This window comes from Aotus nancymaae, unplaced genomic scaffold (assembly GCF_030222135.1).
Source record: "Aotus nancymaae isolate 86718 unplaced genomic scaffold, 86718_ANA_hifiasm-v0.15.2.pri h1tg000029l, whole genome shotgun sequence".
Lineage (NCBI taxonomy): Eukaryota > Metazoa > Chordata > Mammalia > Primates > Aotidae > Aotus > Aotus nancymaae.
The window spans coordinates 21,887,558-21,901,749 of NW_026988442.1; the positions used below are offsets into that span (position 1 = coordinate 21,887,558).

Below are 14,192 nucleotides of genomic sequence, written 5' to 3' on the forward strand. Positions count from 1 at the left end.
GCAAACCCCTTTTAATCCCCCTTCAAACATTACATTGAGATCCCATCACGGGGGTTTAAAATTTCCAATAGAGGCCAGGCGCGGTGGCTCACGCCTGTAATCCCAGCACTTTGGGAGGCCGAGGAGGGCAGATCATGAGATCAAGAGATCAAGACCATCCTGGCCAACATGGTGAAACCTCACCTCTACTGAAAAATATAAAAATTAGCTGGGTGTGGTGGCGCATGCCTGTAGTCGCAGCTACTTGGGAGGCTGAGGCAGGAGCATTGCTTGAACCCAGGAACTGGAGGTTGCAGTGAGCCAAGCTTGCGCCACTGCACTCCAGCCTGGCACCTGGCGACAGAGCAAGACTCTGTCTCAAAAAAAAATTTCCAATAGAGCACTTTCTCTTTATTTATAACCCTTGTCTCCAGCCTACCCCAAATGTGTTCCTTCCGTGACTCCCAATTTTCAAAGGCCCCCTTTTCCCTTTATAAGATGCAACTGCTTCAAAATAACAGATTTGAGATTAAGTCAACTCAGGTGTTTCAGATCTTGAGTGGATAATTCTTATTTCTAGTTGAGAAAGATGGATTGGAACTCCCAAGGTACATGCTTCAATGGCAAGAGTTAGTCCTTGCTTGTTTTTCTGAACTCTATCACACCAGCTTTTGTCTTCCTGAGTTGGGTGTGAACGTGGGGTATGGAAGGGGTGTGTGTAGTGGGAGAAGTTTGAGCACATCTAGAGAGTAGCACAGAGGGAAAGAAGAGAAGGCTAGAGAGATGTGCCAGCTGTTGCAGTGAGAAAAATATTAAAGAAAGGGTTGGGATAGTTAAAGGTCATCTTTAGGCTATTTTATGTGTACTTATGGTATGGTTCTCTTCCTCCACCTTCTCACAAACCTTCAGGAAAATCCATATATTTCCACTGACATTTTAGGGCCTAGAAGACAGTAGGTGAGAACGAAGGGGGCACAAGTCAAGGAGAACTTGTTACACTCATGTAATTCTGAGGACCCCAAATCCTGGAAAATGTATCTCATGGGACTCAGCTGGGGAGGAATAATGTTGCCCTGCCCCAACCTTCTAGCCACACAGTCTGAGCTTTCACCACCAAAAGTCTGACAAGATTCAAGAGCTTTCCAGTAGACTATCTGACTAGAGTCTTTCCTCTCACAAATGATTCCCCATTATGGCCCCTTCCCTGGTTATTCTAGCTAGATCTGGGCATGCTGTGCTCCTGGGTCCCTCCTGAAATTGCTGAGCAGGAGATGAGGAAAGGACAGTGTCACAGTCAAGGCTAGAAAAGGGATGCCCACAATCCTACACGTGGCCATAAAAGTATACTATTGCTGTGCAGGATCTTATCCAGAAACAACAACATATCAATAGGAAGGTCCAAGTGCTGAAAAGTGAGGCCAGCATCACTCCTGCCCTCTCTTGCTTTCTCCTACATCACCTTGTCCCCTGGCCACATCACCCTTTACTTGAGGATTCATTACTCTTCTCTCTTCACTATTTCCAGGCCTTGTTCAGCTTTGTGTGTGTGTGTGTGTGTGTGTGTGTGTGTGTGTGTGTGTGTGTGTTATCCAGTTTCTTCACTTTGGATCTAGCCTGTATCATTTGAGAAACGGCCGAGCTGTAGAACTGTATGAGCAGTGATTTGAGTCTGGGCTTTGGCTTTCTTCCTTAGAGAACTGAGAGAGAGGATCTGTGCTAAGTAGGTCTGGGTCTCTAAGTCTCACATTAGAGGCTCAGAAAGTTAGGAAGAAAGAAAGAATTATCTATTATGTTCTGGAATATTTGGCAGAAAGGACTACTGATCTCAAGCTTAAAAGTGAAGGGACAGACTCGTAGATGTTAACTGACTTGTCCAAGGTCTAACAGCTAAATTTTAGGGGGCAGGATTTGAATCCAGGTGTTTCTAGCCTTCAATTATTCGATGCAACCTCTCAAGGAAGCTTTATATAAGAGAGAATCTTCCACATAGGCTCGCATCAACGGGAGTGGGCATTTCCTGTTGATAGCAAAGGATTCTCAGACCACCCGTGGCTGTGATTCTGTGGATGAACAAGGCATGAACACATCACTTCTCCTCTGGGCCCCAGTCTCAGCATCTGCAAAATGAGAGCATTTCGCTGAAAAATGGCCATTTAGTGTCCCTGCTACTCCCTGAAGGAGTGAGAATCCATTATGGATAGAGGAGAGAAAAATGCCGGATGAAATGCTTTACCTCACGCTTAGCTCTTATGAAAAGAAGGCATATTTACAAAAGACCAGCGCCCAAGCCTCTTGCCTGTTGCTGCTGGGACAATGGCTTTAGTCCATTGCTCCCACCAAGCAGAACAAAACTACTGGTGACACTGGCCCCTCATCCCATGCTTCATTATTCTGGAGTTCAGCTTTCAGCACCCACTCCAAGGGGGTTGTTTTAATGGGATCGTTAGAGAGTGTTTACTAGATTAAAACTGTGGCTGTCTTCTGCAAAGCAACTCTGCAAATGGCTTTATGGGTTTCTGGGTTTATTTTGTCTCAGTGACTCGGCTCAGTTTGCAAATCAAATCAAAGTTGATTTTTCTAACTGCCACTCGGGCGCACCCAGCGGGAGTCTGCAGAGCCAGCTGTGTTCCCTTGACGGCTGGCACTGGAGACAAACAGGAATGCTGCTGCCCGCTGGCAGCCAGAGTGGTTCCGCCCAGTGCAAAGAAGCAGGCATGCACCTTCCTGACCCTAACCAAGGCAGGGGGAGCAGGTCAGAGGAAGCAAATTTCACTTTCTGGAAGGAGAAATGAGAGACAGAATCTATTTGGCCTCAAGGACTGATGCGCAGAAATAATAGGGAGCCAGTCTGGACTCATAACATAGAAGCTTCCTCAAACTGAAGCATCCAAAGTGTGAAGCAACTCTGTGGTGGGTAGAGAGATCCCTATCAGAGCAGGAACAGAAGCAGAGACTGGCTGGCTTTCTTGTTAATGGGGATTGCAGATCCCACTGAGGACCCTTTACCGCTGTCACTTTTACTCCTACCTTTTAAGAGAACAATCCTGACATGTAACTTGCATTTGAAAAAAATGAAGCTGTGGAAGAATAATGACCTGTTAGTTATCCATCCATCCATCCATCCATCCATCCATCCATCCATCCTTTCATCTATCCATCCATTTGTTCAGCCAACACATTTTATTGAGTACCAATATATGCTAAGATCTGGGAATAATACAACAGCGCTCAAAATAAGCACAGTCTTTGCACTTACGTCACTTAGAGTCTAGCAGAGAGATAGACGTTAAACATGTAAGCAGACTATATATATATATATATGCAAGTTGTGATGAGTGCTATGTAGGAAAAGCACAGGGTTTAGTGAAAGAGGAAAATTGGAGATATACATTAAAATAGAGGTCAGGGTGGACTTCTAAGGACAAAAGGTTTAAGATGACATCTTTAAGATACTTATCTGTTAAGATATTTATCTGTTAAGACATTTATGTGTTAAGGAGACATATAGTAGCGAGGCATTTCAGAAAGAGGGCAAGATGAGCAAAGGCCCCGAGCTTGGAAGGAGTTTGATGTGCCTGAAGAACTGAAAGGAGACCAATGTGTCAGACGGTAATAAGAGAATAAAAGGATGGAAGCTTAGAGGAGGCTAGAGGGTAGGAAAGGGTCAGATCATGCAAGCAAGACTGGTGGGATAGGGCTTGTGGGTAAGAGAAAGAAGCAAAATGAACAGATGACTGCAGAAAGGGAAGCAGGGGAAGAATTGGAAAGACAGGACGTTGATGGGGAAGAGTACTTGGATGGAACTGGGTATCAGTTTCTCAAAGGGGGACTGACCTGTTCTAGAATTGAACAACTAGGTCAGAAACAGTTTTCCCTTGTCCTACTCTGTCTCAGCCAGAGGGCATGAATTGAGATACTTGGGTACCTCCTTTAGCAGCTGCAGTCTAGGGTATCTTTTACCAGATGGGATAATGCACCTCCCATGGGATGGGTTGTTTTCTCTCCCAGTTGAGCATTAGCACCTCTGAAGTCTAAGTCCCTACCCCAAGCTTCCACATGCCACGTTTTCTCAAGGATCATCTTGAGCACCTCTGGCTGAAATCTTAACCTGCTGGCTATGTTGAGCCCATCCCTCATCTTCCAAAGGTAGGATAAACACTGTTAATGGTTCTAAATGCTTCCCCTGCTCACTTGCCCTTTCTAACATTTCCTGGTTTAATCATAAGAACAAAACCTGATTTTTAAATTGCTATTTTTTGCTCTGTGGCTTTCTATTGACTTCCTTTCAGAGTCTTGAATAATAGCTTTAAATCCAAACCATCACTTAATGCCTGTTTACCCATTGGCTGCAGTTTTCTCTTTATGGCTCTGATCAGATCTGTTCCCAGGTCTACAGTGTATCAAGCAAAGTGCTCAAAATATCCTTTTAGTTCTTATATTCAAGGCAATTCTCTTGCTTTTTTGCTATCCTAATCAAATGTCCCTATTGGATTACGTGGTAGTATCCTCATAAGAAGGGAAATTTTGAACACATTTATACACACAAGGAGAATGTCATGTGATGGTAAGGCAGTGATCAGGGTGGTGCTTCCACAAGCCAAGAAATGACCAAGATTGCCAGCAAACCACCAGAAGCTAAGAGACACACATAGAACAGATTCTTCCTCACAGCACTCAGAAGGAACAAAGTCGGCAGACACCTTGATTTCAGACTTCAGACTTCCAGAACTGTGAGACAATACATTTGTGTTATTTAAGCCAACCCATTTGTAGGACTTCGTTACAGCAGCCACAGGAAATTAATACAGGTCCATTACTTTGCAACCCTCCAAGCTGGGCAGTACCAAATTAGATCCTGAGTTACTAGAAGCAATATTACAAAAAGAAAAGGGTTGGAGACACATGCTGGAGCCAGGTGTGTATCTAATAATCTCGTGTAAGGGGCACTAGGCTTGGGGTCAAGTTAAAACGATCCTGAATGAGTGCTTAGGGCTGTTCCAACTGGCAACCATCTGGTTCTGTGGGTTTCATGTAGCTGGTCACAGACATTGGCTGGACTCTCCAGGGTCAGGGACATGACAGCAGCAAGTTGCTTTATCACCAGAGTACTGGCCTCGAGCCTGACATGTGAGCTTCGGGGTCAGGATGCCTTCCATCAGACCCATGAAGCAGGTGCCATGATGACAGAGAGAGGGAAAAGCCCTGGGAGAGACTGATGGCCCATCTCTGGGACTTTGTATGCTTCCAAAATCTGCGAGGCTCTCAGTATCTTCCTCTGTTAAAAAGAATACTGTTTTTAGCAAGCCTGACTAAGGGAGTTTGATCCAGTTGGTCAGGAAGGGATAGGATAAACAGAATATTGATTCCTGGCTTTAGGTTCTTGATACAAACTCTTCACAGGCAATGGATGGATTTATAATAGTTAAGGTTTGCTTTTAATAAACCCTAGATACTCTAAGCACAATACCCGGCACCAACTAGACACTCATCAAACATGGATCTGCTTCCCTTTGTCCTACGCTCCCCAAGCATCCTTCTTATCTGATGTGGTGAGAGGGGATAGCTAAACAGTGTCCGACTGGCATTCTGCACTATCTAGTTCTCTGCCCCATTCCCAAGTGCTACTGGAGTCCCATTTCTTTGAGTTCAAGTGTTGGATCTCACTGAATTGGAAAACCAGGAGTGGATGCTCAGATTCCCCAATACCCTGATCTCTCAGAGCCCTGCCTGGGCTTGGATAGCCGGGCATTCACACTCATTCATGCATTCCTATCCTTTCACACACCCTCACTTTACCTGCATACACGCTCCACTCACTTAAGGAAAGATGGTAACCTAAAGCTCAGACAAGAGGGGAAGCCCTTATACTAAGGAGAGGTAGAGAACTCATCTGTCTGGTTCTTTAAATGTCACTGCAATTCTCTTGCACATCAGCAATGCAACTGTAGAGAAGCTCAGCATGGTGGGCTTCTATGCCTTTGAGGGCTGCAGTCCTGAAGTTTTCAGGAGAGTACAGTTTTAGACATTCTCCCACTGTCTCCATATGTTCCTATTGCCCATCAGGTCTCACGTTTCCAATTCTCAGTTCAGAAAATAGAACCCAGCAAGCGACCCTTTTATGGAGATTATATCCCAGAGGGTGTCCCTAGAATCCCACCTACCCCAGGGAGTGCAGATCCATTGCATCCACCTCTCCTGGTCTAGAAGTCAAAAGCCACTGGGGAGCCATAGAGCATATCACAGTGAAGGAGGTTTCTCTGTGAGTTTCCTTCTCTCTCCAGCCGCCTATTTAAGCGGGCTGCAGACATCCAGCTGTCCTGATCGCTGTCTAGAGCCCTAGTGCTACCCAATGGATGGTGTTCTTCCTTCTACATTATCTGTTTTCTTCGGTAGAAAAGTCTGCCAAGACCTGTGATTTGTGTCACTCTTGTTTGCAGGCCATCAATTCTCCTTGCCTCACAGAGAGTATTTTATCTCCTTCCATCCAGTAGCCTGAATTCCTGAGAGGGAACAAGTTAGGGACATGCCACCCTCTGTGACTTACGTGAAATCAGGGTGACTTCTTATCACTGGGAGCCCTAGGGCTTCTGTTTTCTCCTTTCTCCTGCATCTTCTCTTTTGTGCCTACATATTGGGCTGATTTTCTTCAAAGTTATAAAAATCATGTGTGATAGGTCTTGTTGCACATTTTGTCAAATAGCTGTAGATTTTTCTCTCTTTTTCTCCCCACTCTGCCCACATGTATGTTTTCCTCTGTGTGGTTCTGTGCACTGTGCATGTGTGTACATATTTACACATATACACACACATACTTGGGTCATTGCTTTTGTGTGTGTACTTTACATCTATGATTATATGCCTATTTATATTTACAAATTTTATCTCCTTGGAAGCAGTCTATGAAACTACGTATGCATCAGTAAATTCAGGGAACAGAATAGAATTGCCCAATTTTGTTGTGTGTGTATGGGGAGGGTTTGCTGTTAAAAATATCAACCCTGTAACAAAAAAATACATCTGATTTCTAACCATTCAACCCTGTAATAGGTTAAATGATAGCAAACCATTCATTGATTTTGTTTTTTAAAAAGGGTATTAAACAGAAACATGTACCAATTGAAAGAGCCAGACAATTCAATTATAATTAGGAAAACAGAAGTGATGAGCCTGAACAATGCTGCCTTAGTTTAGGGGATAAATGTTGAAAATGCCAACTACATAATAATGCAGCATTTGTCTTCTCATTATTAAAGGCACCAGTACTCATCACCTCATTTTTGAAAGCCATGTACCAATTGAATGAAATACAAAACTCAGAAGATGGGTCTAACAGACATGCTTAAAAAAATACCCACATAAAAACAAAGACCCAAATACAAGAAAAACATATCAAAAGAATATTTGAGTAAATTTATATCCATCACTCTACCGATCAATGTACCAGTCCTTCCTTTTATACATTCATCTACCCATCCATCCTTTCAGTAAATATGTTTTAAACTTTTACGTGTTTTATGCACTGTGCTACTAATATACACCCTAGAATGTATGGTCTAGATGCAATTGACTCCAGTGAAAATAACAGTTCTTTCTCGTTTTGAGTTATTGTTGCCTAAACTTTCTCTGTGTGGCTAGAAAGAGAGAAATACTTAAACGGTTGAAGAACAGCTGAAGACAGACAAGCACATGCCAACATACCTTTTGTAGCCAGACGGACACAGTTGATTTTGGTCTCCTGTGAACAACAAAAATGAGGTGCCAATTAATTAGCTGTGAGTTACATAAAGTTGTTATATAAAGACAAATATACATATATATATTTGCATATATATGCATCCATAAGTATTTTTAATTATAATTTTAAATTTACCCTTTCCATTCTTTTCGCCATTGGATCACCTTTTAATTCCATTTTTTAATTTTTTTCTCAGGCTAGGTACATACGTTATTCAGTTCACTTCCTGGCGTCTACCATCTCATAAACTTCTTCCCCTGACAGAACCATTTTATAAACATATCAGATAATTCCTAGCACTCATCATCTTTCACAATAACACTCAGTAGGTACTTGTGGTATGCAGTGGGCTTTGTTCAGTTACATGAGTGAGCAGATGGAACAAGGGCATCCTTGGGAAACTTTGTTACTAGCAATAACGCATCTACATGCATAGACTGAAGAGACACTTGGCAATAGTCCAGTCGATATGAAATGTGTAAAACTCAAACTGCAAAGTTCATGTTCAAAAGTTACTTTTCCCCTGAGCTCTTTTATGAGCCTCGAGTCTTCATACACAATGCGTGTGGTAATAGAATCTTTGCTGGGTGAACTATCTAGTCGTTGTTAGCTGTTTCCAAAGTAAAAAGGATCATAAATATGTGATGTTGCTGGGCATGCAGTGGCGTTAATGAAGGGTGCGCTTATGAAGAGAATTATCTCTGCTCACTTTACTGGGATTCATCTCCCAGGAGGTCCTGGAGCCAGCTGAAAATTCCAGTTGACTAAATTGTACCCCCAACAATAGTCTGAATTCAGTGTAGCAATGAAAGTAACATGCAAAGAATGCAACTATGTGAGTTGCTGAACTAAAAGTCTCTCAATAATCCAATGCTTGTCTTTCTGTTGCTCATTCACAAAGAACCACTACATCTTGAAGGCACTGGTGGCAATCAGGATAATAAAGGTTAGGAGGCCATAATAAAACCTATAGACTTCAGTGGCTAAAAATAGCAAAGGTTTATTTTCCATTCAAACTACATGTCCAATGTAGGTGTGTGGCTGGGTCAAAGGGGTGGGAGTGGAGGTGATTGGGAGACACTCTGACCATTGTAACCCCTTAGAGATCATAGCTGGTATGTCCATTTTAACCCAAGGGGAGAGAGTGCTAAAGAGTAAATTAAATGCTTTGAATCAGAAGTGACATTTTCACTTTTATGCATGTTTTAAACATGGCCATGCCTAATTTGAGATGGGGAAATGGAATCCTCCAATGTATCCAGAAATAGAGAAGACATGATAATGTCTATAGCAGATTCTATTCCATCTAGATACACCTCTGAATGCTGGAAATAATCAATTCTATTAAGTCCAAGTACGACTTCCCATAATTAATCTCACAGTTATCCCCAATAGTCTTGCTTCTGTTCCTCAGAATTCCCAGCAAGTCTGTTTTTGCTTGTGTAAAAAGGTCTAGATACTGAAAGATGGTTCTCGGGCTCATAAACATTCCTCTTCATCAATTCCTCATATGATAAAAGTTCAAGTCTTTCAAGCTATCCTAGCTACTCATTCTAGGAACTCCATTTTGTCCTCTTAATCTGCAGTGACTAGAACACAAAGCAGCAGTCTACATGTGCTCTTATTGATATATGATTACCTAGGCTATCACTCTTATACTTACTTATATTGGGCTTCTATTAACATTGTCAACATCTTAGTGTTTATCCATCTCCCCAACCAAAAATAAAAATCTAGGTTATAAACCTGCTTCTACATGTACAGGTGTGGCTATATTTTCGGAACCGAAGTACAGAGTCGTATTTACCACTATGATTTCCATCTTCTTCAACTGATCTAAGTACTACAGCCCATCATCATTTTCTCCATAAGCTGAAAAATTCTAGAAATCAATTTTTCCTTTAATTTCATCCCCATCATTAATATAAGTAACAATCTGGATAATGCCAATAGTAGAACCTTACGGCTTGTACTAGATTCCTTCTTCCAGGTTGACACTCGTCTGTTAATCCAAATCTGAACTAATTACTAATGTCCTAAATTGCTTATGCATTGAGCTTGAGAACAGCATCAAATTCCTTTTAGACAGTGATACTCTGTCTATTGCATTTCTCCAATCAGTGCAGACTGTCTTAAAGAAAGAAGGTTGAGTTGACATGACTTGTTCTTTGGAATAAGTGTTTTCTTCTTTGTAAATGCTGAAAGTGTCTCTCTTTAAAACAAACAATTATTTCATTTTATAAAGTAATAATTTAGAAGTGTGAAAAACATGACGAGTCATGGTTCAAATATATGAATCACTCATACAAAATCTTCATATAAAATTTGAAGCAGGTTATATTCAATAACAAGTTTTTTAAAAAGAACATACTCAGAATATGAAAAGAAAGAAAAATGGCTGAGAAAAAAAATAACAGTAAAGGATGCTGCTCTAAATGTGATGTACAAAAAGCTTAAGTTACAAGTTAAATCTTCCATATGACAATTAAAGGGACCAAACTCATTTCTGTTTTCATGTTTGGATAAAGCTTTTCAGCTTCTGTTGGCTTCCATTCCAAAACTACCATACCCTGTGCTTTGATTTAAGGAGCTTGAGATGGTTAAACAAAGTATGAAACCCAGAGCACTGAAGAAGACATGCAAATGACTGTGCAGTGTCACAATGACTGTCATTGAAATTGTGTGGACTGGGAGAGGTGCCAACACATAATAAATGATTAGAATGATCTCCAACTTCATGGTAATACAGAAAAAAAAAAGATTTTGAAATTAATATATTAGGAAACTTGCCAATTCTGTGCATGATTGTTGAATACAGCAGAGGACAAAGGTTTGATGAGGCTAATACTGTTGAGAGTAGTTTATAAACATGTATCTTCACTTTAAAGACATTCAGTCTTATCTGTCTAGACATCTAAGAATCTTTTCTCAGGGAATAACCTCAAATATAGAAGAAGCTTTATATTCAAAGATGTTGGTTTCAGTGTTCTTTATAAAAGTGAAAATTATGAGCAATGTATCTGTCTAACAACATAGGCATGGAAAAAAAAAAAGCTGTAGTCTCTCTTATTCAACACAGTACTGGAAGTCCTAGCCAGAGCAATTAGGCAAGAGAAAAAAAATAAAGGGCATCCAAATTGAAAGGCAGAAAGTCAGATTGTCCTGTTTGCACATGACATGACTTTATATATAGAAAAACCCAAAAACTTTACCAAAAAAACCCTCCTATAACTGCTAAGCAAATTCAGTAAATTTGCAGAATACAAAATCAACATATAAAAATCAGTAATATTTCTATACATAAACAATAAACTACCTAAAAAAGAAATAGATAAGGCCATCTCATTTACAGCAGCCACCAAATATAATAAAATACCTAGGAATCAGTTTAATCAATTTAACAATTTAATCAAAGACCTCTACAAGAAAAAACAAAAACACCAATGAAAGGAATTGGAAAGCATACAAGTAGAAAGATATCCCAGGCTCATGGATTGGAATAATTAATACTGGTAAAATAATCATGCTATCCAAAGCAGTCTATAGATTCAATGCAATCTCTATCAAAATACCAATGGAATTCATTATAGAAATAGAAGTCTTGGCAATGACCCAGGATGGCGCCACTGCACTCCAGCCTAGCTGTAGAGCAAGACTCTGTCTAAAATAAAAATTAAAAAAAAAAGAATAGACCCGCCCCGCTGCCCTCCGGCTCTGCGGGCGGCCCACGGCGAGGTCCGAGTGACAGCGCAGAGGGTGAGTGGACGCTGCATTTCCAGACGGATTTTTACTGCCCACAGACCAGGAGATTCACAGGCGGAGGAGCCCAACGGGTCACCAGTGTGGCTGTTTTGGCTGGTGCAGCTGTTTGGCCTGCACCCTGGCGCAGCAGTTCCGAGGACAGAGTAAATGAGAATGAGTCCCCTCTTAGCCAGCAAGGGGAACTGAAACGGGGAGCCAGGCCAGGAGATTCCCGGGCAAAAAAGTGCCACAAATCTCAGCCGGTGGCTCCCAGGGCAGAGGAAACGAGAGTGTGTCCCCTCTTAGCCAGCAAGGGGAGCTGAAGCGGGAGCCAGGCCAGGAGATTCCCGGGCAAAAAAGTGCCACGAATCTCAAAGCCACGGTTTCAGCCGGTGCAGTGGGTCACCACACAGGAAATCACACAGATCCCAGCGCCTATTCAACAGGCGACCAGGTCACCTGGTAGAGAGCCAACCGTTCAACTAAAAAACAAAAGGCTCTGAGGCAGGGAGCCAGGTGACCAGGCCCGGCTGGTCCCACCCTGACAAAAACAAAAGCAAAAACAAAAAAAACAGCAATTGGAAACGCTTTGGGTTGAGACTTTCACAGCAAGCACAACTGAACCCGGGATGGTCCAGCTCTGTGGAGGAGGGGCGTCCGCCATTACGGAGGCAGCCTGCAGTTGCTGGGCAACCTGCCATCGTCAAGGCAACCTGCCATTACAGAGAGAGTACGTCACTACAGAGGCGGGCCAACATAGTGGAAGCAGTTCTAACTACACCCATATAAACAGGACTGCAGGGAAGTTCACACGGCAGTAGGGCAGAGCCCACAGCAGCTCAGTGAAGCCTCTGCAGGCTGAGAGTGACTAGGCTGCCTCCTTGTGGGCAGGGAAAATGGCAGCAGCACAGCAGAAACATATAAAGCCCTAACTCCCTGAGACAGAACACCTGGGGAAAATAAAAAAAGGGGTTTATGAGTTCTGCTGCTGCAGACTTAAACTTACCAAAATCAGAAAGTCAACAACGTCAAAGTTGACAGGTGGATAAATCCACAAAGATGGGAAGAAACCAGCACAAAAAGGATAAAAACACCCAAAACCAGAACACCTCTCCTCCTACAAGGGATCACAACTCCTCACCAGCAAGGGATAAAGACTGGATGGAGAATGAGTGTGATGAAATGACAGAATCAGCCTTCAGAAAGTGGATAATAAGAAACTTCTGTGAGCTGAAAGAACATGTTCTAACTCAATGCAAAGAAACTAAGAACCTTGAAAAAAGACTTGACGAAATGCTAATGAGAATGGACAACATAGAGAGGAATATGAGTGAATTGATGGAACTGAAAAACACAACACGAGAGCTTCGCGAAGCATGCACAAGTTTCAACAGCCGAATTGACCAAGCAGAAGAAAGGATATCAGAAGTTGAAGATCGACTCAATGAAATAAAACGAGAAGGCAAGATTAGAGAAAACAGGGTAAAAAGGAATGAACAAAGTCAACAAGAAACATGGGACTATGTGAAAAGACCTAATCTATGTTTGATAGGTGTACCTGAAGGTGACGAAGAGAATGCATCCAAGCTGGAAAATACTCTTCAGGATATTATCCAGGAAAACTTACCCAATAGCAAGGCAGGCCAATATTCAAGTCCAGGAAATACAGAGAACACCACAAAGATATTCCTCTAGAAGAGCAACCCCAAGGCACATAATCGTCAGATTCACCAGGGTTGAAATGAAGGAGAAAATGCTAAGGGCAGCCAGAGAGAAAGGTCAGGTTACCCACAAAGGGAACCCCATCAGACTCACAGCAGATCTCTCAGCAGAAACCCTACAGGCCAGAAGAGAGTGGGGGCCGATATTCAACATCCTTAAAGAAAAGAACTTTCAACCCAGAATTTCATATCCAGCCAAACTAAGCTTCATAAGTGAAGGAAAAATAAAATCCTTTGTCAACAAGCAAGTACTCAGAGATTTCATCACCACCAGACCTGCTTTACAAGAGCTCCTGAAAGAGGCACTACACATAGAAAAGAACAACCAGTACCAGCCAATCCAAAAACAAACCAAATGGTAAAGAGCATCAACACAATGAAGAATCTGCATCAATCAATGGGCAAAACAGCCGGCTAGCATCAAAATGGCAGGATCAAATTCACACATAACAATATTAACCCTAAATGTAAATGGACTAAATGCCCCAATCAAAAGACACAGACTGGCAAATTGGATAAAAAGCCAAAACCCATCAGTGTGCTGTATCCAGGAAACCCATCTCACATGCAAGGATACACAAAGACTCAAAATAAAGGGATGGAGGAAGATTTACCAAGCAAATGGAGAGCAAAAAAAAGCAGGAGTTGCAATTCGCATCTCTGATAAAATAGACTTTAAAGCAACAAAGATCAAAAGAGACAAAGAAGGACATTACATAATGGTAAAAGGATCAATGCAACAAGAAGAGCTAACAATCCTAAATATATATGCACCTAATACAGGAGCACCCAGATACATAAGGCAAGTTCTTAATGACTTACAAAGAGACTCAGACTCCCACACAATAATAGTGGGAGACTTCAACATACCGTTGTCAATATTAGACAGATCAACGAGACAGAAAATTTACAAGGATATCCAGGACTTGAACTCGGACCTGGAACAAGCAAACCTAATAGACATTTACAGAACTCTCTACCCCAAATACACAGAATATACATTCTTCTCAGCACCA

The 14,192-nt window shown here is 41.9% G+C and overlaps 1 protein-coding gene across 12 annotated transcripts in view; it reads right to left on the reverse strand.

Moving 5' to 3' along the window:
* PTPRT (protein tyrosine phosphatase receptor type T) overlaps positions 1–14,192 on the reverse strand; it is an 832,297-nt gene that overhangs the window by 193,180 nt on the left and 624,925 nt on the right. For all 12 annotated transcript variants that reach the window (XM_064382448.1, XM_064382446.1, XM_064382451.1 and 9 more), the window contains exon 12: positions 7,678–7,714. In XM_064382448.1, coding sequence (XP_064238518.1) covers positions 7,678–7,714 — 37 coding nt within the window. The remainder of the gene's footprint in view (positions 1–7,677; positions 7,715–14,192) is intronic.